This window comes from Ovis aries, chromosome 12 (genome assembly GCF_016772045.2).
Source record: "Ovis aries strain OAR_USU_Benz2616 breed Rambouillet chromosome 12, ARS-UI_Ramb_v3.0, whole genome shotgun sequence".
NCBI classification, from domain to species: domain Eukaryota; kingdom Metazoa; phylum Chordata; class Mammalia; order Artiodactyla; family Bovidae; genus Ovis; species Ovis aries.
In genome coordinates, this window is record NC_056065.1 from 2,546,991 (window position 1) to 2,574,820 (window position 27,830).

General features: G+C 48.7%; 1 protein-coding gene across 19 annotated transcripts in view; it reads left to right on the top strand.

The window, feature by feature from the left end:
- Window positions 1-27,830, top strand: part of NFASC (neurofascin) — a 202,196-nt gene that overhangs the window by 96,261 nt on the left and 78,105 nt on the right. For all 19 annotated transcript variants that reach the window (XM_042256949.1, XM_060396009.1, XM_042256945.1 and 16 more), the window contains exon 2: window positions 6,006-6,114. In XM_042256949.1, coding sequence (XP_042112883.1) covers window positions 6,006-6,114 — 109 coding nt within the window. The remainder of the gene's footprint in view (window positions 1-6,005; window positions 6,115-27,830) is intronic.

The following is a 27,830-nucleotide window of genomic DNA, read 5'->3' on the forward strand; positions in this document are numbered from 1 at the left end:
ATTCAGTTCAGTTCAGTTCAGTTCAGTCGCTCAGTCGTATCCAACTCTTTGCGACCCCATGAATCGCAGCATGCCAGGCCTCCCTGTCCATCACCAACTCCTGGAGTTTACCCATACTCATGTCCATCGAGGCGGTGATGCCATCCAGCCATCTCATCCTCTGTTGTCCCCTTCTCCTCCTGCCCCCAGTCCCTCCCAGCATCAGGGTCTTTTCCAATGAGTCAACTCTTCACATCAGGTGGCCAAAGTATTGGAGTTTCAGCTTCAACATCAGTCCTTCCAATGAACACCCAGGACTTATCTCCTTTAGGATGGGCTGGTTGGATCTCCCTGCAGTCCAAGGGACTCTCAAGAGTCTTCTCCAACACCACAGTTCAAAAGCATCAATTCTTCAGGGCTCAGATTTCTTTAGAGTCCAACTCTCACATCCATACATGACCACTGGGAAAACCATAGCCTTGAAGTAGACTGACCTTTGTTGGCAAAGTAATGTCTCTGCTTTTTAATATGCTATCTAGTTGGTCATAGCTTTCCTTATTAGAGAAATGCAAATCAAAACTACAGTGAGGTATCACCTCCACCATTCAGAATGGCCATCATCAAAAAATCTGTGACCAATCAGTGCTGGAGCGGATGTGGAGAAAAGGGAATCCTCCCATACTGTTGGTGGGAATGTAAACTGATACAGCCCTTACGGAGAACAGTATGGAGATTTCTTAAAGAAAAAAAAAAAGTAGAAATAAATCTACCATATGACCCAGTAACCCCACTACTGGGCCTATACCCTGAGAAAAGCATAAATTGAAAAAGACATGTACCCCAGTGTTCACAGCAGCACTGTTTACAATAGCCAGGACAGGGAAGCAACCTAGATGTCCTGTGACAGACGGATGGATAAAGATGTGGTATTTTTATACAATGGAATATGAACCATAAAAAAGAACAAATCTGAGTCAGTTCTAGTGAGGTGGACAGAGTGAAGTCAGTCAGAAAGAGAAAAACAAATATATTAGCACACATATATGGAATCTAGAAAAATTGTATTGACTAACCTATTTGCAGGGAAGGAACGGAGATGCAGGTGTAGAGAGTGGGCTCGTGGACACAGTGGGGGAGGAAGAGAAGGGGACGAAAGGAGAAAGTAGTGTCCACATATATGCGCCATCAGGTGTAAGGCGGACAGCTGGTGAGAAGTTGCTGTGTAGCAGACAGAGCCGAGCCTGGTGCTCTGGGATGACCTGCAGGAATGGGCTGGGGAGGGGAGGGAGGAAGCGGAGAGATGTATAATTACGGCTGATTCACGTTGCTGTATGACAGAGATCAACACAACACTGTAGAAGTTAAAAAAACAGATATACATAAACAGGCTACTGGCTGAAAATGTTATAGTAAATTTAACATACTAATATGGTATTAGATAACCATTAATATGGAAATTATAAGAAAGGAATCTTTAATTTTTAAAAAATCTTTCTGTACAAGTAAACTCCATATAATTTTGAATTTTAAAAATCTATGTTCTAAGAAAAAAAGTATAAAGTGTTCCTTCAAACTGACAAGAATAAACCAACTATCCAGTAGAGAAATGGGCAAAGAATACAGTAATTCAAAGAAAATAAAATTGTTCAACCTCACTTATAATAAAAGAACCACAAAGGGATGCCAGTTTGTGGGCATGTGATGGTCAAAGGTTAAAAATAATAATAACATAGCATGTTGGAGAAGACATGGGAAGCAGGAACTTTTATAAATTGCTCGTGGGAGTTTAAGTTGTGCAAACTTTCATGGAGAACAATTTAGCCACATTACCTTTGGCCTAGGAATTTTGCATCTCAGAATTTATCCTAAAAATGATCTTACAAATAAGAGAAATCATATTTATCCAAAGATAATGTATCACAGCAATTTTCCACGTTCAGTGGTTACAAACATTCTAAGTGTCTATCAGTAGAGGATTATTATATTTTTTCATACAGTAGAATACTATACAGCTGCTATATACACCTGTAATAAGGCAGTTTCATATGAACTAATATTGAAAGATACCTAAGATGTTAACTGAAAAAGACAAGTTAGAAGAAAATATGTATAGTATGCTATGATTTTTACAGTGTATCTATGTATACATAGAAAGTCTATGGGAGGATATACAAAACACTGTTAGAAGAAGCTGGCAGGGGAGAGAGGTTCTCAGTAGGACTGGGAACCTTCAGACGGTCTCGTGAAGGAAGTTTCCTTATATACGCTCTACTTTTACTGTGAGCCCTTGTAACTTTGGGGTTTTATATCATGTGAAAAGATTACCTGTTCAGAGTACAAAGTAGCTTTTTAAATGTTTAAGAAAGAACCTCAAGCAAGAGACAGAGAAAGTCCTTGTTCTCTGAGCTCAGACTAAATATCTCAGGGAATTGTTCGGTCGCTCAGTTGTGTCTGATTCTTTGTAACCCCACGGACTGCAGCATACCAGGCTTCCCTCTCCCTCACTATCTCCTGGAGTTTGTTCAAACTCATGTTCATTGAATCGATGAGGCCATCCAACTGTCTCATCCTCTGTAGCCCCCTTCACCTCCCGCCTTCAATCTTTCCCAGTGTCAGGGTCTTTTCCAATGAGTCAGTTCTCTTCGCATCAGGTGGCCAAAGTATTGGAGCTTCAGCTTCAGCATCAGTCCTTCCAGTGAACATTCAGGACTGATCTCCTTTAGGATGGACTCGTTTGATCTCCTTGCTGTCCAAGGGACTCTCAAGAGTCTTCTCCAGCACCACAGTTCAGAAACATCGGCGCTCTGCCTTCTTTGGGACACGGGAACCAGGATCCAGGAGGAGCCTGACTTTGTACTTCTGCAGAAATAGGCGCTTATAGTATCATGAAATTCCAAGGTAAAAAGTGCTAGAGACACACTGTTCTTCTGTGGGAGAGGGAAGGACAATCTGGGAATAAACATTTGCTGAGAAGAGACCTGTGAGTCCTCTCCAGGCAGACACTAGGATTACAGATGCCAAGGGAGAGCAGTTTGGAGCTGGTGAGCAGCCCCAGGCACTCCCCCCGTGTCTGACATGCTCTGCCTTCTTGTCTCTAGAAAGCCGTGTTCCACTGCCCACTGCACTCCCTCCAGCCTGGGCCTCATTCAGGGAACCCAGCAGGTGTCTGGCCTTCTGGAATCTGGAGGCAGTACCCAAGATGCCCAGCAGCCTGACCAGGGACCCCACCCACCTGTGACTCCAAGCCACTTTTTTTGCAGTCTGCAGGGTGTCAGGTGTCTTTTTGATCCCTGATCGTCTCCAGAGCATCAGGTGTCGAGGACCATCCTATTCCTGGGTCAGCTGAAGAGTCTATATCCTGAGTTCAAAGCCTCATTTCTCATTTTACCCTCACGTCCTGTGAGTGATGGTAAAGGCATTGGGGTAATTGTAATCTCAGTCATCTTTAAGGGTTCTCTGTTTATCTGTCTTGATATCTGTCCATCTTCAAATCACAGTTCCCACTGGATCCTCACAACAACTACATAGGACAAATCTGGTCCTCAATTTTCAAGTGACAGAAAGATATATATACAAAGATTTGTTTTCCAAGGACTTTTCTCGTGGTAGCTCCCGTTAACCTCATGTAGGCAATGAAAATTTTATTAATGCAGTTGTAAAAGATGAGAATATTAAAGAAGCAACTGTTAAATAGTGAACTTTGGAATAAGAATGTGTGCATTTGAATCCTGGCTCAAAGAATTGTTTACACTTATTTCTTGCAGTGCAAAGTGGGAATAATAGTGTCTGTATCCTTGGCTACCATATAGCATTATTGTTAGGATTAAATAACTATGGTTCTAAAGTTTCAAGAATTAGCATTCTAAGATTTCTCATTTCTCAACCTGTTCTATCGTTTAAAGTTTACCTTTATTCTGAAAATGTTTTACAACCAGGAGAGAGTACTATGATGGACCTGATGTATCCATCACTCTCTTCAATAACGATTAGTACAAGGCCAGCCTTGTCTCAGCAATGATGCTACCCACTCCTCCCCCTTTTGCTTTAGTGACCAGATTTTAAAATGATGAACTATGTTCCTAGCATCCCTAAAAGGTGACTCATGGGTTATCTGGGGGTTTAAAGAATCTTCTTGGGGATTTGTAAGATTTAAACACATTTGTTATGTTTCAACTATTGTAGCCATGGTTTTGTTTTAATTCTCAACTTAACCAGGGACATCCTAGGCTGGGTAGCTTCTGAATCTTTTTGGTGTAACTCTAGAAATGTGTGCTTTTCTGATGTGACAAGATGTTCTAGACTCAACTTACATATTTGCTGTATCAGACCTTCCTCCAAGAAAGCCTGATTCCTTTAGGGGATGGTGCATAGCGTTCATGATCTGATTCTGGGCATACTCATTCCTTCTAGGACCATCCTTGTTTCTAGGCCTGGCTAGGAAGTGTGTGTGTGTGTGTGTGTGTGTGTGTGTGTGTGTATGGATATAGGTAAAACATGGAGTTCATCCTGATACTCCCAGTTCACACTCAGGACTACAAGATTTAAACTTGATCTCATCAAGCTTACATTTATTTCTTCTTTCAACAAGAAACTCTTATTTTTCAGTAATATAAATATTATTACTCATTTGGTTTATCCCACAATATACATACAAAAGTCTCAGAATGACAACAATTAAAACACTATATCTTCATCAATAATATGATTACGGAAAACAATTTAGGGTATTGGGTGGGGGGATGAGGGATGGGGCAGTTCTTTTTATTAAGGTGTATCCCTCTAATGATATACAGCCAAACTGCCATATTTGAGTTTCTCTATGTGTAGCTATACCAACCAACTGGACACATAGACTCATTTGCTACACTTTCATTTTAGGAATGTCTTTAAAAAATATAGTGCCTTATTATTATGTCAAATACGGACATGTTTCAAAGCAAATCCGCAAAACAAGATGTATTCAGTGTCCCTGTTCCCTCCACATTATTCTTCCCTTTCCCTATAGATACTTGAAATTTTATTTTATGCTTTATCTTTTTCTTGTCTTTTCAGAATATATATATATATACATTTGTTCTCCCTTTCTTAAATGATAGCATATTAAACACACTTTTTCCTACCATGGTTTTTTTCACTTAACAGTAATCCTCAAGGTCACAACATGGGCATCATACAGGATGTATTTTGAAAAGATTCCTAGAACTGAGACTGCTGGGCCAAAAAGGAAATGCACACTTATTTTGATAGAGATTGCCACATTCCCCTCCACACAGGCGGATGTTACCATTTCCTACAGACACATGTTAATGTTAAAGCAAATGACTGAGGTATGTTATCTGTACTGAGAAGGGCTAAATGATTGCCCCAAAGGATCAGACCTGGGACCAGAACATTTGAAATGTCAGCTAATGGCCTGGTGATCTGATGCACTGTCCTGTACCTTCTCCCCATTTTACAGATGAGGAAAATTAGTTACACGTCGCTCAGTCTCTCTGTGACCCCACCCTAAATAATAAAAAAAGCTAGGACCTAAAACCCATGTCTCCTACCACCAAAATCAGGTCTCCTTTTAATGTACAATTTATTTATGATGAACTCGGTTTGATTATCTGTAGATGGAGAAGAAAAACATAATACTTAAGTAAGAAAATTAATGAAATAATTATTGGGTAAATTCTCCCTTGGGTGTAGGAGAAATTCTTTTGAGATATGGTTTCCCTCCTTTAGGTGACTAAGGATTCTGCAATTTGTCAGGTCACAATAATGATCTTATGGAGAGAGAGAGAGACGACCTTCCTTCCCCAGAGTCCAGCACGCTTAGGCACCTTGCAGAATCTCTCCCATTTCTTGCAGAGTGCTTTGAATTTCTGTGAACAAAGATGTTCTTATGCTATGTGAAACTGTGCAAACGGGTGTAGACAAAGATGTAATTTCCCAGTGAATGAACAAGCTACAAAGCACAAAGCCTTTTCTCTTTCTTTCCTCGAGTGACCCTGGGGTTCTTCTTTGTGTTTGCTTTGTGACAGGTTGATTGACTTCTGTGCAGTTTGGGACGCTGGAGTTTTCCTTGCCTCTGCAGCCGGGAAGGGAGCCCCCTCTGGCGTTCCAGGAAGGAGGCTGAATGAGGCAGAGACGGTGAGTGCCTGGCTCCCTGGCTCCGGGGCGGGGTGGGGGGAATTTCTTGCCTCCTGCCCCTTCTCTTTGATGAGAGAAGTTTCTGGCTCTGGAATCTTCTGAGGGACAGCTCCATCCTCCTTCCCATAGTGGGCCACAGAGCCAGACTGCAAGGCTGGCCTTGGCCAGGAGGCTGACTTTGGGGAAGCTCTTGTTCCTCTTTCTCCAGCAGATGTAGTGAGCCGGCGTTAGCCCTGCATATTGTCCTGGCTGTTCACCTCATTTGAAAAACTGGGGAACAGCTGTGTTTGTGGCCCGCACCCCCCTTAGCCTGGCCTCTGCAACCGGGGAGCCTCCTGAATGACAGCACCAGCATATGGGGGCCCTTGTGAGAACCCCTTCTCTGGGTGGGCGGGGGCCCTGGTGGATGGACAGCTGTCCAGGGCATGGTTCGGGGCTGAAGCTGACGTCCCTGAAGCCACACCCTGTGTCCAGGGTCTGCATTGTTCCATTCCGGGATAAAATTTGCTGCTGCTCCCGGCAGCTCCTGTTTCAGTCTCCAGGCAGGAATGTCAGAGGAGGACATGCAAGAATTAAGGGCTACAGTTTTAACCAAGGAGTAATTGGCACTGAACCACAAACAAGCAGCCTGGAGGCTTCTGGGCTGAGGGAGTCTGTCCTGGAAGCCTGAACAGAGAAGCGTTTCCCCATTCTTGAGTGGGGGTATCTCTGCCTCATTGCTCCAGTTCCCTTTCCAGACGTCTTCCTTCCTCCCAGAAAGAGTTGGGGATTTGGGCTGGGAGGATGCAGGCAGGGAGGGAGCTGAAAGTTAGGAACGGGACATGCTGATAACATGGATTTGGGCTCTGGACAAAATCCAGCTCTCCTTTCAAGCCACTCTAGCTGTCTACATGGGGGTAACAAGGAATATCTTGTGGTCAAGATGAAACATAAAGGAGCCCTACACTGTGCCTGGCATATAGTAGGCTTAGAGTAGGTATTCTGGAGAAGGCAATGGCACCCCACTCCAGTACTCTTGCCTGGAAAATCCCATGGACGGAGGGGCCTGGTGGGCTGCAGTCCATGGGGTCGCTAAGAGTCAGACACGACTGAGCGACTTCACTTTCACTTTTCACTTTCATGCATTGGAGGAGGAAATGGCAACCCACTCCAGTGTTCTTGCCTGGAGAATCCCAGGGATGGGGGAGCCTGGTGGGCTGCCTTCTATGGGGTCGCACAGAGTCGGACACGACTGAAGTGGCTTAGCAGCAGCAGCAGGTGTTCAGTATATGAAAGTTATTACGTGTCATAGCAGCAGTGGCTCGGATATACCTGTTTTATGAAGTTAGTTTCTGTGGGGGTTCTTCTAGATCTGCAGCTTGCCCTAGAACAGTGTCAGGTTTCAGGGACCGCCTGGGAAACCCATCTGACCCCAGGACTTTTGCACCTGATCGTTGTTACTAAAGACTGAACTTAAACATACTGGCAGTAGCAGGGGGACACCAGGGGTTTTTTGCTTTGTATCTGGAGGACTCTGGTTGCAAAAAGAATGCGTAGGTTATTATAACGGGCATGTAAGTATCTGTGGCACAGCATAGGAACAGACCCCAGGTGTGTGCAGAATTAGGGGCTGGTCCAGCTTTGGGTTGCTGTGCCCCCTCTCTTGGTACTTGCACCCTCCCTACTTTCTATCTCTGTGCGTGCGCCTCGCTGGGCACACACATTCACGGTTGCCCAGCCAGATCCCTCCCTGAGGAACCCGCTTCTCTGACGATAGCAGGGTCCTTGTCCGGCAGTCCATCTGACTGGCAGCTGGAGTCCCACCCTGCCGCAGCCTGCCTGATGCAGGGCAAACCTGTTCTAGTTCATACGTCTGGACACGTCCAGTCTCGTCTGCAAGCCTAATATTGGTTCAGAGCTTTTATTTTTATAGTGCATTTGTTTAGATTAGTTGTATCATTTGACTTTCATGAAAGTTCTGGGACGAGGGCAAGGCTGGTGTCAGCATTCCCATTTGATTGATGGATAAACTGAGGCTCAAGAAGTTATTTCTCTAACATCCACAAAACGAATTCCTAACAGAGCTCGTATTAGGACTCAGATGTCCGGACTGTGAGCCATTTTTCTTGCTGGGACACCACACCGCCTCCTCCAGTCTGAGGCATCATGAAAGGTCAAAGGATCAGAGGACTTTCAGATTGACTGGGAAACTTAAAAAAAGAAAGCAAGAGTGGCTTTCTGAGGCTACTGAGGGCCCAGGAAGTTCTGAGAGGAGGAGGACTGAGCAGGCTCTTTAGAGGATGGTAACAGTCAGCCTTGCCTGAATCAGCCCCGAAGGGCTCCCCGGCCCGCGCTCGGCGTGTTCCCTGTAATCCTCCGCACGGCAACTCTGTGAAACGGCGCACATTTTTACCACGTTTTACGGGTGTCACGACGACAGGTGAAGGAGTGTGCTCAGCGCTCACGGCTGAGAAAGCGCCCGCGCCCGGATGGAAACCCAAGCCATCCTGCAGCGCTGGGACCACGCAGCTGGCCTTGCGACTTCGGGGCTGCGGAGCGTTCTCAGGGTGGGCTGGGCTGCACAGATGATTCTGAGCAGGACTCTAGCCAGGTTCTAGGTAGAAATCTGATTTTGTGTCTCCGCTTGGGAGGCCTCAGATGAGGAAGTCATCTGTCTGTCTGCCCTCCTCTCTCTGCTTTTCTCTTGTTCCGGGCCATAGCCATCTGGGGTCGCCCCAGGTCTGCTCCCGCACACGCCCCCTCCGCCCTCCCCCTCCGCCAGGCCAGCGTGAGCACCTGCCGGCTCAGACTAACCTCTCCCTCCCTTGGTGCCTCAGCTCCCGGCTCCCGGGCCTGCCGGCGCTTGGAGCAGACACCTGCCCTCTGACGCAGGCAGAGGAACCACCGGCCTCCCCAGGCCTTCGGGGTCTCAGATGGCGTTATTTGGTTAATTGCATTCACACCCCTCAGCCTCCCTGCCAGGTGCTCGGCCTTCTCCCTCCAAAAACACTGCAGCGGGCCTCCCTGGCCAGGCTGGGAGATGATCGGGGGCGGGCCGTGGGGCTTCACTGGGAACTCTCCTCCCCAGGACCAACTCCGGGCCCCTGAGACAGCACCCATGCTTACCACCCTCTCCTGGGTGCTGAGGTGTGCAGGGCTGGGTGTGGAGCCACCGGTGACGGCAGGGAGAGCTGGCCCGCTCAGTGGCGTGTGCCGTCTGCCTCATCTCTGTGGACGCGATGTGCTCACGTCTACACCGCCCCCCAGCCTTTCTGCTGCCCTGCTGAACCCACCTGTATAGCGGAGGTGGGGCTGCTGGGTTTGAGACAGCGTGTCACCCTGTGAGTTTCTGATTCTAACGGGAGGATGAGAGACTACAGCAGAGAGAGGCCCTGCCACACACAGGTGTGTGCACTCACTGGGGGCGTTAAGGCGGCTTTCCCCTCCACCGCTGGAGCCGGCCGTGTCTTTGGCGTAAGCATCATAGCCAGCACTCAGCCGCAGACCCCTAGACAAACGGCGCATCTCATAACACAGGGAACGGCGTCCCCTGTCTGTCCCACACCCCCTCCTCCACGCTCCTGTATTTTCACATCTCCAGCCTGCAGAAGCCTGCCAGGACGGAAGTTGGACCCAGACCAGTGTCTGAGTTGGATGTAAATGCAGAGGGCTGGAGGGAGGGGAGGGAACAGATGCCGCTCCCTCCTGCTGTCTTCGTCCTCTCCTCCCTGCGCCTCCCTGTCATGTCAGACAGGAGCCTGAAAAATGCAGCCAGGGACGTGCTATCCTTGGAATATCAGCAGCTAGGCCAGTGTTGACAGCAGGATGGAAGCCTCAGAAGAACGGACCCGGCTCCTTTCAGGTCGACTCCCGCCTGGCGTGGTTGATGTCATGGGGCGTGGGGCCACTGGTGGAAGAGGCTGGGGGAGCAGGGGCGGAATGCGGGTTGGGGAAGTGGTCTCCAGGAGCTCCTAGCGCTTTGGTTCACGGCGCAGGGTTGAGGCAGGAGAGAGGGAAGCAAAGGGCTGCTTTGGCTGCTCTGGAATCTCACAGGAGCTGCCCTTCTGTCTGGTCCACAGTAGACAGCACTTATGCAGATGACCGTACGACCAGAGGGTAATGATTCCTTGGCCGCAGAGCTGCTGCTGCTGCTGCTGCTAAGTGGCTTCAGTCGTGTCCGACTCTGTGCGACCCCATAGACGGCAGCCCACCAGGCTCCTCCGTCTCCGGGATTCTCCAGGCAAGAACACTGGAGTGGGTCGCCATGGCCTTCTCCAGGCCCCAGAGCTAGGTTATGGTTACTAGCACAGGCACTGTGTATTTTGTAGGTCTGTAAGACACAGCTAGGGTCGAAAGTCCAGCTTGTCCAAAGCCGTGTAGCAAAGCATTGTACCATCTGTCACATGTGGGGAAGAAGAAATAACCAACAGCTTTTGAAAGTCAAGTTTGGGCCAGGCCTTGCCTTAGATGCTATCGTGGTGGTGGTTTAGTTGCTAAGTCGTGTCTGACTCTTGCCACCCCAGGCTCCTCTGTCCATGGGATTTCTCAGGCAAGAATACTGGGGTGGGTTGCCATTTCCTTCTCCAGGGGATCTTCCCAACCCAGGGGTTGAACATGGGTCTCCTGCATTACAGGCCAGTTCTTTACCAACTGAGCTACAAGGGAAGCCCGTTAGATGCCATACAAATGCATTAGCCCATTAATTCACTTAAAATGAATTAAATCAACTCACTTAATTAATAATCACAATAATATTGTAATAAACGTGTATTATCCCATTCAAAGACAAGCAAGCTAAGGCTCTGACAGAGGGAGAGGGTAAACAGATTGCTGAACTGTGAGGTGAGAGGGAACCTCGGGTATGTGGCTCCCAAGCCTGCACCCCCTTCCTGAGCCAGACGGATCACAGCACATCCCTTCCTCCTGAGGCTGTGGCTCGGAATCCCTGTCTGGCGTGTTTCCCCCGGGCTGCATGTTCCCAGTTGGTCCTGTTCTGCTTTCATCTGGTGCTCATTTCTATGAAGAGTATAGGAAAGAAGGAGAAGACACCGCCCTCGGCCCCCAAAAGCTCACAGTCAGTGAAGGGGCTGGAGGTCCGTCCTCCTTTCCCCACCCCAAGCTTCTTCAAACAGCCTTCCTGCTCCCCTGCCCCCATCCTTTTCTTTCCTGCTTGAGCTCATCCTGTGGTTTTCAAATGGCTTTAGAACCCTGGTCTGTTGAAACTGGGCCTGGAATCCCGCAAAGAGAGGGTGGAGTAAGCAGCTTAACATGAGTGACATGGTGAACAGATGGGTCCAGATGGTAGCTCCTCAGATGGACAGGGGCCTGGCTGCGAGCAGACAGCCCGCTCAGGGAGCCTGGGAATGCAGTGGCCGGTGACTGGAGTGCGGAAGCGAGGGTCTGGAAGCAAGCCGGCTGGGGCACAGCCACCAGCCTTCAGGGGAGCTGCCGAGATGGAGACTGAGGCCTCCGGCCGCGCTTCTTGCGGCTCTCCGTCTGCACAGTGCTGTGCAGCTTACTGCAGAGGCGGGGGGGTACGCAGACTCGGACTTGTTCTGGGTGGCATCCAAGGAGTTAGCCCAAAGTCTTTTTTAAAAAATCAATATTCAATATACTGATCCCCAAACCTAGTTTTTTCTTAAACCTTTCAACTGATACATTTTACAATTCTTTTTATAAATCTCATAAATTTTAATAATCATCTGTTTGAGTCCATTAATAAACTTGAGTTCCTTTGAACATTTGAAGCTACGCTTATAAATTTAATCGTTTATTAGTATCACAGTTTTCTAACAAGGTCTTCCAAGTTCTTCCGTAATTAATCCTTTTTTCCGCATTGATGTTTTAAACAATAGTTTCATCGAGATAGAATTCACATACCATACAATTCACCATTATAAAATACACAACTTGCATATCAACTATACTTCAATAAAAAATAAGTTTAAAAAATATTATGCACTGATTTTTAATATATTCACAGAGTTGGGCACTAATCACCACAGTTAACTTTAGAACATTTTCATTACCTTCTCCATTCACCAAAAAGCCCCGTACCCATTAGCCGCTCCTCCTCTTCCCCCTGACCACGGTCTTTCTCTCAGGGAGTGAGGGTTAGTCACTCAGTTATGTCCAGCTCTTTGCGATCCCATGGCCTGTAGCCCACTAGGTCCTCTGTCCATGGAGTTCCCCAGATAAGAATACTGGTTTGGTAGCCATTCTTTTCCCCAGGGCATCTTCCTGACCCAGGGGTCGAACCCAGGTCTCCTGCATTGCAGGCAGATTTTTTTACTATCTGAGCCACCAGAGGAGCTCAGGCTTCCTCTAGCCCTAGACAGTCATCAGTCTATTTCCTACTTCTGTGGATTTGCCTATTTCAGACATTTCAGATTAATGGAATGGTACAATACGTGGTCGTTTGTGTCTGGCTTCTTTCACTTAGCGTGGGGTTTTCAAGGTTCATCCGCATTGTAGCATTCCTCTTTGGTGGTTAAATAATATTCCATTATATATACAGATATACTGCATTTTATTTATCCATCCTCAGCTGATAGGCGTTCCGGCTGTCTCCACTGTCTGTCTGTGATCAGCTATGCTGCTGAACGCATTTATGCACAAGTCTCGTGTGGACATATATTTTTAGTTCTTTGGTGTATACCCAGGAGTGGTTGGCTGGGGCATACAGTAATTCTCTGTTTCATGTTTTGAGGAACCCTAGGTCTTTCCATACTAAATCCAAGCCCCCTTCAGGCCTTCTGTCTCCAGTCTCTATCTTTCCTCTGAACCCGGGTCCGTCCTCACCCTCCCTAGACCTTGGGCTGCACCCTTGCACACACAGGATCGAGTCTGTAGGTTATGATTACTCTTCCCTCTAGCCTCTGCTAACAGGCCGTCAGCCAGCAGGGGGCCAGCTCTGCTATCCTGCTGTTTTCTCCCCCACGTTGGCTGGCGGGGTGGGGAGCTTCACAAGCCCTCTCTCCTCTCCCTCCAGCTGTGAAAAAGATGTGTGTCTAATTGCTGTGAAACTCTCTCCCTGAGGGTGGAAAACAGGGAGATGAACACGAAGCTGGCTCCTGAGTTATGGAGAGGTGGGGGCTCTCCTTGTCCTCCCTGGAGGCGGCAGAACTTCTCCCCCCCCCCCCCCCCCCCCCCCCCCCCCCCCCCCCACTGAAGGAAGGCTGTTGCCTGTGTCTCTAGCTGGTGTCTCCAAGCTGGAGGCTGTCTGCATACCCTACTTGTTAACTTCTGTTTCCTCTACAGTCTGTTTTACCTGCTAGTCTTTGTAAGGAGCCTGGTCAGACAGAGCTCAGTTAACACTGAGCAGTGGCAGTGAGCAGAGCCAGAATAACGGAAATTCACAGATATCCACCAACCTTATCGAAGGCAGCCCCTGTGCAGAGTCTGACCAGCTACCAGGCAGCGGCTCTGGCTACATTTGAGAGCCTTTTCCATTCCACACGTGCTTCCCAGTCCTGCCTCTTGGAGGATGAGCGAGTAAGCAATAATAATAATATGGAGAAAATGCACAGCCCCAGAGAACGTCAGAAAGCTGGCTCGGTTGGATTGCAGCACCGGTGCAGTCCCTTCCAGTGTGTCCAGCAACTGCTGGCTTGTGCGCTGGGATGTCCAGGGTTGGACTGGCCACTTATACTTCGGGCTGCCTCTCTATACCAGGCGAAGATATATTTCAGGTTCCAGTTGGCGTGGGGTTAAAGAGACAGGATAAGGCAGCCACCCCACTTCCTCTGTATTATATGTAGAGGGATATTCATTGAAGCATTGTGGTGATGGGGAAAAATAAATAAAAATAACCCAGGATCCATTGTAAGCAGAAGGTTAATAGGCTTTTGGTAGACCCACGCAAATCAGCTACGCAAAATCACGCAGCTGGTCTCCCTGTCCAAGCTCTGTTGACTTAGTGTCCCAGCCAGCTCTCCCCCCGCATTGAGGGGCCTGCACCTCCTGCCCAGAAGGGGGACACGTGCCGGGTGGGCGCAGCCTTCACGAGCGGCCTGGTGGCTTGTGAGCACCAAGGCGCCTGCCTGTGCTCTGGGCCCCTGGCAGCCTGGAGGGAGCCTGAGAAGCCCACCTGATACTCATGGTGGGCACCCCAAGGGAGAGGCCTCTTCCCTCTTTCTCCTTTCCTGCCCCCTCCTTCCCTTGTTCCCAGCCTAATAAATAGCCAAGAGGTTAGGTTTCAACCAATAGATTAGTTCTGGGTGTTGGGCAGGAAACAGTTGTTTTCAACCAAATCCTTAATCCTAAACCCAGGTGTCCCCCTCTGCCCCCTCCCCTGGTGGGAATCGGGGTCACCTGATATTGTTGCTCCCCATCCCCCACTCCTGCTGAGACCCCGTGACCTCAGGCAGGGCAAGGAGGGGCCAGACCTGCCGGTGCCCCTGCCGCCAAGGGAGCCCTCTCAATGGTTAAACACAGCCCCTGTCTCCCCCCAGATCGCTCCCTCTGACAATGCCAGGGAGCCAGGCAGGCAGCACAACCACCGAGCAGATGGAGACCACCCTCCTCCATCCCTGAGAAGGGAGGAGGGGGAAGGGGGCTTGAATCCACATACAAGGTGTCCTTAGTTGTTGGAAAATCCTAGAAGACAACTGGTCGGACCCCACGCAGGGAGGAAGCGGGTCTCCTCTCCTGGGCAGGGGAGAGGCAGGTGAAGAAGCAGGCTGGTGAGTGCTTTCTTAGGCGGTCAAGTCCTGGGGCCCCAGGAGGGCTCGTGTAGTTGCAGCCCCGAAAGGGAGAGGGGGAGGGGCGCATGGGCAGCGAAACTTTGTGAAGATGCTGAGACTGTGGCCGGCTTGTGGGGGTGAAGGGGAGATGTGAGGCATCTAGCTTCACTGGGGAAACTTGGAAGGAAGGCATGGAGCTCCTCCTGCACCTTCCCATCGGTCTCGTCTTCCCCTCTGTCTTCCTCTTCCCTGCTTGGTGCTCTCTTTGGGAGAGGCTGGGGATCACCAGTATGGGGCACTTGAGTTTCCCAGGAAACCCGTCCGGCCTTCAGATGCCTGTGAGTGGAGGGAGCACGCGGGCTGGGGTCACCATCTGTTGCCTGGTTCCTCCCTTGGCGTAAGAGATGGAAGGGAGCTGTGGACCTGCGGAAGGAGGGGAGCAGGGAGGAGGGTCCTCCCCGGCGCCTGGGGCACCCCTCTGCAGAAGGTGACCTCAGAATCAGAGCGGCTGAGCTGAAACCCTCAGGATGAGGGTGCAGGGAGGCTGGGAACAGAATAGATGGCCATTCAGGGGTTAGTGCCTGGAGCCCCCGAATCCCAAGTTCTGAGAGTCTGTCTGCAGAACGGAGGAAATGGGGAGGCCCTGACTGAGATCAGACAGACGCCGTGAGAGGGAGTAGGGGTGGATTTCAGGGAAAAGGGGGACAAGTGTGTCTGCTGAGCAGGGACAAGGTCTGTCTACTTTATAGGATGCTTCATAGATGTTATTAGGTTATTGCTGTTATTTTTATTACTCAAGTGTATGCTGTAACAAGTTTTATTATATATGATTTAATCAAGAATTTCTAATACACTAATTCTTGATGGATGCATATCTCTCAATTAAGAGGAAGTGTCTGATAAGATGGCTGTTCACTCACTCCACGAATATTTATTGTAATGGTTTGCATAGACTCAGGAACTTCAGATTCTGATGCAGGAGATGGTTGTAGGAACAGCTAGTCTCACTGGCAGGAGGATATGTATAACCCCTGGAACAGAGCGTGCTGGGGGTACAGGGGAAATCGCAGCCCACTTTCAGTGGGAAGGTAGGGTCTGCGCTGCAGAGGGGTTGCCACTGAGGGCCTTGGTGAGGAGGGGCATTTGCACTGTAGAGAGGTAAGGGGGTTAGCACTTGCAGCGTTCACAGAGGTGGCCGAAGGTCCAGAAAATTCCTGGCTGGTCTGGGGGGCTGGGGGGTGCAAGGCCCGGGCTGGCCCTGCAGGAGAAGAGGCCGCATGGGGTGGGAGCCAGGTCACAGGGCTTGAGCGGTGCACAGACAGTGTAGGTCAGCTCCTCGGCTATTTTTTCTGCCAAAACAAACATAATAGAGGACACATACCAGCTCTTTCTTTGTTCTTGAAGAAAGGAAAGTGAGTGAAAATGTGATTATTACAAGTTTTATATATTATATATCTATCTGACCTGAGCCAGTTGGATTTATATTCATGTATACATCATTTGCAACTGTTCCCCGTTGATACTGGGAACAAATGACAAGAAATTCCTTACATCCTAGTCCTGAGTTCCCCTAAGAGGGCCTGCCTGCCTGTCTGCAGGGAGCCCAGGGCCTGGCCTGGGATACTCCTGAGTTCTTTTGAGACCCCACGCACACGGTCCTTCCCCACTCCTTGTTTTGATGGGCTTCTATTTGCTCTTTTGTTTCAGCTCCTCTCTCTGATTTCTGAACAGGTTGCTTCCAGGCAGCCGCAGAAATAACCCTGCTGCGTGTTTGTTTTTTTAATCTGATGCAGGGTGACTGAGTTTTGCGTTGGCTCGGTCGGGCTTTTATTATCTCTCTGCTCCCCCCACAATATCCTGTGGCAGTGATGTGTGAGCGTATTCCTTACTTGGCTCTTGTGGTACTATTCTAGTCATTTCATTAATGTATTCTGAGAGCTAGCTGCTGGCACGTGGCCCTGTAGCACTAATCTGTCGCTGTGCGTATCTGCAGGCAGTAATTCTGAAACACAGCATCAGGCTACCTGCAGAGGTGTATTGTTCACAGCCCTGGGCATTTCGAACCGGACATATTTGGTTCCAAGCTCACGATCTCCCTAGCCCCAGTCACTTCCAGACGTTTCCCCTTCCTTAATTCTTGATGCCAGTTATGAGTGTCATCCCATCCAGTCTCCCAGCCTAGGAACCGTGATGCCGTCCTCCTTCCCACCATCCACTACCACGCTGCCATCAGCTTCTACCTCTGTTGATTCTAACCCAGAGAACCTGCTCTAGTCTCTGGGAGGCCTCAGAGGCCATCGAGCCATTCATCTGTCTCAAACACAGTCTGTTTCACACCTGCCCCGGGGGGGGGGGGCAACTATGGAATCTGGAAGCTAGGACAAAGCGAGTGGGGCGATGGGGAGAGGAGAAATGGTTGAGGAGCCTCACCCCTGGGCGTCGTCCCCAGAGCTAGACGAAGTGGTAGGGCAGGGAGTGGGCTGCGGCCAAGCCCCACGCCACCCATCAGACGGGCGGAGAAACGGCAGGTAGATCATAGACCCTCTCCCGGGTCCAGACTCACAGGTTAAAGGTCTGTGTAGTGGCGTCACGTGAGCAGTGAGACCGCTTCCGTTCGAGCTGGGCTTCACGTCCCTACACACTATTCGTGGGGTTGTCACAGCCACCACCTGCAGCAGACAAAGCAGGAGTATCTGTTTCCATTTATGAGATTTTGGAAAAGGATTGTAAAACAAGTAGCTTGCAGAAGAGAAGTGGCAGGTCTGAAACGTTTGCTTGGATCTTCCTTTCCCTAAATACTTCCTGCCAGGGACCCTGCCAGGCACTGCGGACACGACAATGAGCAGGCATGGTCTGAGCCTCGAGAATTCCACAAAGATGGGAGAAAGCTTAAGCCAGTGGTGAGCAACCTGCCAGTCCCGGTCCGCTGCCTGTTTTGTGAATAAAGTTTTGTTAGCGGATAGACACACCCATCCACTCACTCCTTAATGGTAAAGTTCAGCGCTTGTGACAGAAACTGTCTTCAGTTCAGTTCAGTCACTCAGTCGTGTCCGACTCTTTGCGACCCCATGAATCGCAGCACGCCAGGCCTCCCTGTCCATCACCAGCTCCCGGAGTTCACTCAGACTCACGTCCATCGAGTCCGTGATGCCATCCAGCCATCTCATCCTCTGTTGTCCCCTTCTCCTCCCGCCCCCAATCCCTCCCAGCATCAGAGTCTTTTCCAATGAGTCAGCTCTTCACACGAGGTGGCCAAAGTACTGGAGTTTCAGCTTTAGCATCATTCCCTCCAAAGAAATCCCAGGGCTGATCTCCTTCAGAATGGACTGGTTGGATCTCCTTGCAGTCCAAGGGACTCTCAAGAGTCTTCTCCAACACCACAGTTCAAAAGCATCAATTCTTTGGCATTCAGCCTTCTTCACAGTCCAACTCTCACATCCATACATGACCACTGGAAAAACCATAGCCTTGACTAGCTGGACCTTAGTCGGCAAAGTAATGTCTCTGCTTTTGAATATGCTATCTAGGTTGGTCATAACTTTCCTTCAAAGGAATAAGCGTCTTTTAATTTCATGGCTGCAATTACCATCTGCAGTGATTTTGGAGCCCCCCAAAATAAAGTCTAATACTGTTTCCCCATCTGTTTCCCATGAAGTGATGGGACCGGATGCCATGATCTTCGTTTTCTGAATGTTGAGCTTTAAGCCCACTTTTTCACTCTCCTCTTTCACTTTCATCAAGAGGCTTTTTAGTTCCTCTTCACTTTCTGCCATAAGGGTGGTGTTATCTGCATATCTGAGGTTATTGATATTTCTCCAGGCAATCTTGGTTCCAGCTTGTGCTTCTTCCATCCCAGCGTTTCTCATGATGTACTCTGCAAAGAAGTTAAATAAGCAGAGTGACAATATACAGCCTTGATGTACTCCTTTTCCGATTTGGAACCAGTCTGTTGTTCCATGTCCAGTTCTAACTGTTGCTTCCTGACCTGCATACGGGTTTCTCAAGAGGCAGGTCAGGTGGTCTGTATTCCCATCTCTTGAAGAATTTTCCACAGTTTATTGTGATCCACACAGTCAAAGGCTTTGGCATAGTCAATAAAGCAGAAATAGATGTTTTTCTGGAACTCTCTTGCTTTTTCCATGATCCAGCGGATATTGGCAATTTGATCTCTGCTTCCTCTGCCTTTTCTAAAACCAGCTTGAACATCAGGGAGTTCATGGTTCACGTATTGCTGAAGCCTGGCTTGGAGAATTTTGAGCATTACTTTATTAGCATGTGAGATGAGTGCAATTGTGTGGTAGTTTGAACATTCTTTGGCATTGCCTTTCTTTGGGATTGGAATGACAACTGACCTTTTCCAGTCCTGTGGCCACTGCTGAGTTTTCCAAATTTGCTGGCATATTGAGTGCAGCACTTTCACAGCATCATCTTTCAGGATTTGAAATAGCTCAACTGGAATTCCATAACCTCCACTAGCTTTGTTCGTAGTGATGCTTTCTAAGGCCCACTTGACTTCACATTCCAGGATGTCTAGCTCTAGCTGAGTGATCACACCATCGTGATTATCTTGGTCATGAAGATCTTTTTTGTATAGTTCTTCTGTGTATTCTTGCCACCTCTTCTTAATATCTTCTGCTTCTGTTAGGTCCATACCATTTCTGTCCTTTGTCGAGCCCATCTTTGCATGCAGTGTTCCCTTGGTGTCTCTGATTTTCTTGAAGAGATCTCTAGTCTTTCCCATTCTGTTGTTTTCCTCTATTTCTTTGCATTGATCCCTGAAGAAGGCTTTCTTATCTCTTCTTGCTATTCTTTGGAACTCTGCATTCAGATGCTTATATCTTTCCTTTTCTCCTTTGCTTTTCACTTCTCTTCTTTTCACAGCTATTTGTAAGGCCTCCCCAGACAGCCATTTTGCTGTTTTTCATTTCTTTTCCATGGGGATGGTCTTGATCCCTGTCTCCTGTACAGTGTCACGAACCTCCATCCAGAGTTCATCAGGCACTCTATCTATCAGATCTAGTCCCTTAAACCTATTTCTCACTTCCCCTGTATAATCATAAGGGATTTGATTTAGGTCATACCTGTATGGTCTAGCAGTTTTCCCTACTTTCTTCAATTTAAGTCTGAATTTGGCAATAAGGAGTTCATGATCTGAGCCACAGTCAGCTCCTGGTCTTGTTTTTGCTGACTGTATAGAGAGCTTCTCCATCTTTGGCTGCGAAGAATATAATCAATCTGATTTTGGTGTTGACCATCTGGTGATGTCCATGTGTAGAGCCTTTTCTTGTGTTGTTGGAAGAGGGTGTTTGCTATGACCAGTGCATTTTCTTGGCAAAACTCTCTTAGTCTGTGCCCTGCTTCATTCCATATTCCAAGGCCAAATTTGCCTGTTACTCCAGGTGTTTCTTGACTTCCTACTTAAAATACTATCTAGACTTCTACAGAAAAGGCCTCCAAGCCTTAGTTTAATCATACAGGTTTGCCCAGAGAGGCGGTTTAAGCTATAGTGGAGATGAGAGGGACTCCCAGCTCTGCTGGCGGTAGGGGGCACGGAGGGGCGCAAGGCGTTCTTTACCGTGCAGAAGAGGTCTGAGCAGTGAAGTCTTGAAGGCTGAGTGGGAATTAATCACACGACAAGGAGGGAAGGCCTTTACAGGCACAGGGGCTGGCATGGATAAATTATGGAGGTTGGATACAGTGTGACATGCTTGATCTCTGGGTCGGGAAGATTGCCTGGAGAAGCGACTGGCTACCCCCTCCAGGATTCTTGCCTGGAGAATTCCATCGACAGAGGAACCTGGTGGGCTACAGTCCATGGGGCTGCAAAAGAGTCAGACACGACTGAGCAACTAACGCACAAGGGAGCATTCAGGGTTTGGCTGGGCTTGGAGGGGACTCCAGAGACCTGGTCTTAAGGGGCCTTATGTGCTGTGTTCAGTGGTTTGGATTTGATCTTACATAGAGCGATGGGAAGAAATGGGAAGGTTTTCAGCAGAGCGGTGACATGATCAGGTGGGGATTTAGAAAAACCGCTGTAATAGCAACATGGAGAATGGATTGGAAGGAGACCCCGCGAGAGGTTATTGCAATGAGACGTGATGTTATGAGAGGCAGGCAACTGGGAATGTGCAGAGGAGGGGGAATGAGAGACACCCAGAGGGAGGCATCCAGGGGCCTTGGTGCCTGGATGTGAGGTGTGAGAAGTTGGGGGTAAGAGTGATTCAAGAGCCTGGCTCGGTGACTTAGGTGGGCACCAGCAAACACAGAAGAGAGATGGAGGGCCAGGGCACCGGTGAAGACGCTGAGGACATCAGGCAGGGGAAGAGGGCCCAGCGGTGTGATCGGTGCTGCCACGGAGGCTATGAGGGCCGGGAAGAGAACGAGCCCCAAGAGTGGGGTTTCAGAGGCTAACAGGCAGGAAAGGATGCTAGGTAGGATGAAGGACGGGTTGGGTGATTAACAGTTGTTAGTACCTCCAAGGGGCCTGGCAAGATACAGACTGCAGACCCTGAATCTGGCCATCTGGAGGCCAATTCGGGGTCCAGACAGGAGAGGTTCAGGGTGTGGTTGGATGAGTAATGAATGGGAACAAAATCAGCAAACATAGAAGCCATTGACCTCTACTGAGGGGGGGAAAAAAACTTTCATGAGAAGAAATGAAAGGAAAAATTAGGTACCTATAGGGAGCTATGCAATACAGAGAATGATCTTTTGGTTTCATTATGAGAGAACGTGAAGATGTTTCTCTGCGAAGGCAGACAGCCAGTTAAGAAGAGTTTGGAAACCTTCAGAAGGGCAGAGAGTTGGTGGTCAGAGACCCTGCAGAGGGATGGGGCCGGGTCCAGGCAGAGGCAGGCAGGCGGAGGGGACCTGCTTCTTTAACACAGAAAGTGAAGATCATGGGAAGCTTGTGGCTTCAACGAACATTCTAGGGGCATTGCTGATTCTGATAGCACTCTCAGTTGCGAGTGATAGAAAACAACTCCAGCTGGCTTAAAAATTCAAAAGAATTTTTAATAGAAACACACATGTAATTTAAAATCCCCAAGTAGGGCTTTCTTCAGGAAACCCTCCCTCAGTGACGGAAACAGTCAGGTCTCACTACGTCTTCTGTCTGCTTTCTGCATTGTTGGGGTGTCCCCACAGTACGCTCCGAGACCCCCCCGCCACCCGTCCCTGAAGCTCCACCCTCTTCCGCTGGGGGCGCCCTCACTGCATCTCGTTCAAGAGACGGGGAAACTTGTCTTTCTCAGAGCTTTTAGCAGAAGTCTCCATGAAGCACAGTGCTTCTGGCTGGATAAGGTGTCCATTCCTAAACTGGCCATATGGGTGAGAGTTAGAAAGCGCTAATTTTTTTATACTAATCACAGCCCAACCCTAGAACTGGGTAGGATCACTCTAGAGACAAAGTTGCTAAGGAAAATGTCTGTGCTGTTACGGACTGAGTTGTGCCCCTCCTTAAAATTCATGTGTTGAAGGTCTACCCACATGTAACTATATTTGGAGATTGGGTCTGTACAGAAGTAATTGACAGTGAATGATGTCAGCAGGGGGGGCTCTCACCCAGTAGGACTGGTGACCCTATAAGGAGGGGAAGAAACACCAGGGGTGTGTTTGCGCAGAGCAAAGGCCATGTGAGCACACTGCGGGAAGGCACGCACGTGCAAGCTAAGGCAAGAGGCCTCGCGAGAGACCAGCCTTGCTGACACCCCGACCCTGGGCTGCCAGCTTCCAGAACTCTGAGACAGTGAGTTTCTGGTCTGTGGTACTTTGCAACGGCAGTGCTAGCTAATGGATACAGGTACAGTGGATGGGAGGAGGAGAGCAGGGATGCTGGATAAACATTCAGTAAATGCCCATGAGGTTCTCTGTGTCCTTGACATTGTGTGGGTTGGATAAGACACTGTCCCCCATCCTCAGGGAACTCATTGCGTAGCTGGGAGACAACATTCTACACCAAGACCTAGCACTCATTACAGCAGGTATATCCCAGAATTCTCTGAGGGCATGGAGGGTGAGGACAGGATCCAGTCTTGGTGGTCCGGGGAAACCAAGGAAGGCTTCCCAGAGGTGGTGTCACTTGACCTGCGCCTGAAAGATAACAGAAAGTTGGGTTGAAGAACAGAAAAGGCAGACTAGGAAAAGAGAGTGATTGTGTAAAGTTGGTGTGAAGATAAATGCCACCCAAGTGAGCACAAGCAGAGGCTCTTTATTCAGAGTGAACTGCAGCAAGGGGGTTGGCCACCATCACTTGCTCTGGCAGAGACTTAAGGCAGAGTTCCGCCTTTTCCAGAATGTCCCGTAGTTAACTATGGGCTCATACAGTATACAGCTTTTCCAGACCGGCTTCTTTCATTTGCTAATATGAGTTTGTTTCCTCCATGTCTTTTCATGGCTCGTTTCTTTTTAGTGCTAAAATATATCCCGTTTGTCTGGATGGACCACAATTGATTTATGCACTCACCTGCTGACAGACAGTCTGGTTGCTTGCGAGCTTTGGCAGTTATGGGAAAGGCTGCTGTGTGCAGGTTGGGTTGGGTTTTCTTCTTTGCACTTCCTGGTGCCTCACTCTGTTGTTACTGCCGTTCGAGGTTTATCTCCTGTCTTCCCCACTGGAACGCTGTAAGCCCTGTGACAGTAGAGCTTGACCCTTGTCCCCGTCTCCGTCTCTCGTCCCTGTTCTTTCTCTGAAACCAGGTCTGGTAAGTGATCGAATGGCTGGCCGACTGCCGCTCAGGAGTCCATGGCGGACTCTGCGGCATGGGGTGTGGAGCTGCCAACCGGGCTGTGTCTCGGCACAGCCTGTCTTTTCTCCCCGTCACTTCAAATGTGTTGTGACCACCAGTACAGCCTGCTCAGAATGGGGCTGTGAGAATGTGGGGAGCTCCCCATTGCAACAGCTTGCAGTCCTCTCATCCATCTGCTGGGGACAGCTTGAGGAATCAACACCGGGGGCCCCCCAGTCTGGGAAGAGAAAGCAAACCAGGACCCACAAGAAAGGAAAAAGAGAAAAGCAGAAAGTGACTGTGCTGAATAAGTAGTATTGCTCCTTGGGGCTGTTGCTGGTAGTGTCCTGGAGCTAGGTGGAAGCCTGCTGGGTGGCAGCAGCTAACATTTCTTGAGCTTTTGCCCTAAGCTTTAAGTGCTTTGTATAGGATTAGGGTATCAAGTCACAATTGCAGCCCTGCAGAATAGGTGTTCCTCTTATCTGCAGTTTTCAGATGAGAAACGCCAAGACCTGAAGGCTCAGTACTTCTGCACCTTCTGTACTCCCCACCTTGTAAGCGGGGAGCAGCTTCAGACCCAGGTGGTCTTTCTGCATAGCCGCTGCTCTTGAACTTGGTCAAGACAGGCTGTCATTTCCAGGTGTCTCCACCAGTGGCTGATCATCACTCAACTCACATGTACTTCCCTAGGCCCCGTCTTAAGATAATTTGAATTCATATCTCCCGCAAGGCTTGCAGATATAAAGGCCTTGCCTTCAGGAAGGTTGCCCAAGTACGTGAAGCATCCTCGTGTAAGATGACCACAGTTTTAAAGGCCTTCAAACTGAAAAAGGCTTTTCTAATCAGCAGGCTTGATTTGGTCCCTGCCTAGACGTTTGAGGGTCCAGAGATTTGTGTGCTTACAGTAGTGCCAAGGTGATCCTAAGAAGCATCCAGTTGCCTTCCTGAGGGGGCAGGAACACACCTGACCAAATGCCATTTGCATTCTTTATGAAAAGCAGTGTCACTTGCAGAACACTTCATGTTCAGCTCAGTTCAGTTGCTCAGTCGTGTCCGACTCTTTCTGACCCCAGGAATCACAGCACGCCAGGCCTCCCTGTCCATCACCAACTCCCGGAGTTCACTCAAACTCAACATCCATCAAGTCGGTGATGCCATCGAGCCATCTCATCCTCTGTCGTCTGAAGGGTTAATAAGGTAGCAGAGATGTGCCTGCAAACGGGCCTCTCTGCTAGGGTTGGACGTCCTTGCAAACGAGGCGTTCTGCCAAAGAGTCTGGACACAGCCTTGAGTTTAATGGTCCCTTGCAAACGAGGAAGCATTCCCTTCTTGTGATAAGGAAGGAATAGAGGGCTTTGAACAGACTCTGCAGTAGACGAGGATTTTACTCCCCTTTGCTGTACAGTAACATGTATGCACCTGCGCTGTGCTGAAAAGGCTTATTCGTGCAGTCTGGAATTCTGCCTAGGGGGCTTTTATAATAAACGGCAATTAGTTTTTTGCCCAGTTCTGTTCCTCCGGCCGGAGTGTGCGTGTCGTCTGTCTTTTGTGTGTCTTGTTCTGTGTCATTTCACTCGTAATCTCCAACAGTCGTCCCCTTTTCCTCCTGCCCCCAATCCCTCCAGCATCAGAGTCTTTTCCAATGAGTCATCTCTTCGCATGAGGTGGCCAAAGTACTGGAGTTTCAGCTTCAGCGTCATTCCTTCCAAAGAAATCCCAGGGCTGATCTCCTTCAGAATGGACTGGTTGGATCTCCTTGCAGTCCAAGGGACTCCCAGGAGTCTTCTCCAACACCACAGTTCAAAGCATCAATTCTTTGGCACTCAGCTTTCTTCACAGTCCAACTCTCACATCCATACATGAGCACAGGAAAAACCATACCCTTGGCTAGAGGGACCTTAGTTGGCAAACTAATGTCTCTGCTTTTCAATATGCTATCTACGTTGGTCATCACTTTTCTTCCAAGGAGTGAGTGTCTTTTAATTTCATGGCTGCAGTCACCATCTGCAGTGATTTTGGAGCCCCCAAAAATAAAGTCTGACACTGTTTCCACTGTTTCCCCATCTATTTCCCATGAAGTGATGGGACCAGATGCCATGATCTTCGTTTTCTGAATGTTGAGCTTTAAACCAACTTTTTCACTCTCCTCGTTCACTTTCATCGAGAGGCTTTTGAGTTCCTCTTCACTTTCTGCCGTAAGGGTGGTGTCGTCTGCATATCTGAGGTTATTGATATTTCTCCCGACAATCTTGATTCCAGCTTGGGCTGTTTGGGTGACTCTATTCTCTTTTTTTCTTCTCTTTCATTTACTTTTCACACAGAGGGTTGGGGAGTGGGGCTCGCAGATATACAAGATGTGAACTAATCATAGTCCCTAGTTCATGGTGTCAGAGAAGGCGATGGCGCCCACTCCAGGACTCTCGCCCGGAAAATCCCAGGGACGGAGGAGCCTGGTGGGCTGCAGTCCATGGGGTCGCTAAGAGTCGGGCACGACTGAGCGACTTCACTTTCACTTTTCACTTTCATGCATTGGAGAAGGACATGGCAACCCACTCCAGTGTTCTTGCCTGGAGAATCCCAGGGACAGGGGAGCCTGGTGGGCTGCTGTCTCTAGGGTCGCACAGAGTCGGACACGACTGGAGCCACTTAGCAGCAGCAGCAGTTCATAGTATACCTCAATTCACACAAGATTTCTCTTTTGGTTTTCTTTATTGTTGTTCTTTTCCTGACTCTCTCCCCCTGCAGTAGGCCTCCCTTTAATGTATTTTATATCCTTATAGTTCACCTCTTACCTATTTAATTCAATGTAAGAGGATTGTTCAAATGCATCATAGTGGTAGCTTGTGTGGGTGGTGTTTCATTTTCATAGATGGCTTTGTATGATGGCTATATTTATTAGATTATTCTTCTCTGCATCTCAGAGAAGCAGCTGCCTCTCTGGAATTTCTTCTCATTTGATCCTTTTTTTGCCCCCATGAAGCTAAACAGAAAAAATCCACACCCTCCTCCAACTTTCCAAGACCGTCATCACCACCCCCTCTTCTGCAGCCTCCGTCTGCCCTTTCAAGGATATGTGGCTTTCCTTACTCCTCCACGGGATGCTCCGTAGTTAGTGGCATTCCCCTTGAAGGTCCTTGACAGTTCCGCCCCCGAACCCCGCCCCTGGCTGCTCAGCTTCTCCCACCTATATCCAGCAATTTGTTTATTCATTTATCTCCTGATGGACACTGGGCTGCTTCAACCCCTTGGCTATTGTGAATGATGCTGCTACGAACACGTGTGTACGTGTACTTGCTTGGGGCTTCCCTGGCGGCTCAGTGGTAAAGAATCTGCCTGCAATGCAGGTGCTGCAGGAGATGTGGTATTTGATCCCTGGCTCAGGAAGACCCCCTGGAGGAGGTGATGGCATCCCACTCCAGTATTCTTGCCTGGAGAATCCCATGGACAGAGGAGACTGGAGGGCTCCAGTCCGTGGGGTCACAAAGAGTCGGACACGACTGAGCAACTTAGCATGCAGCATGCGTGTGCTTGTTCATGTCCCTGATTTTAATTCTTTAGGGCATATACTTAAGAGCAGAAATATGGGGTCATATGGTAACTTCTATGCAGAGTACATCATGAGAAACGCTGGGCTGGATGAAACACAAGCTGGAATCAAGATTGCCGGGAGAAATATCAATAACCTCAGATATGCAGATGACACCACCCTTATGGCAGAAAGTTAAGAGGAGCTAAAAAGCCTCTTGATGAAAGTGAAAGAGGAGAGTGAAAAAGTTGACTTAAAGCTCAACATTCAGAAAATGAAGATCATGTCATCTGGTCCCATCACTTCATGGGAAATAGATGGGGAAACAGTGGAAACAGTGTCAGACTTTATTTTTGGGGGCTCCAAAATCACTGCAGATGGTGACTGCAGCCATGAAATTAAAAGACGCTTATTCCTTTGAAGGAAAGTTATGACCAACCTAGATAGCATATTGAAAAGCAGAGACATTACTTTGCCGACTAAGGTCTGTCTAGTCAAGGCTATGGTTTTCCTGTGGTCATGTATGGATGTGAGAGTTGGACTGTGAAGAAGGCTGAGCGCCGAAGAATTGATGCTTTTGAACTGTGGTGTTGGAGAAGACTCTTGAGAGTTCCTTGGACTGCAAAGAGATTCAACCAGTCCGTTCTGAAGGAGATAGGTTCTGGGTGTTCTTTGGAAGGAATGATGCTAAAGCTGAAGCTCCAGTAGTTTGGCCACCTCATGTGAAGAGCTGACTCATTGGAAAAGACTCTGATGCTGGGAGGGATTGGGGGCAGGAAGAGTAGGGGACGACAGAGGATG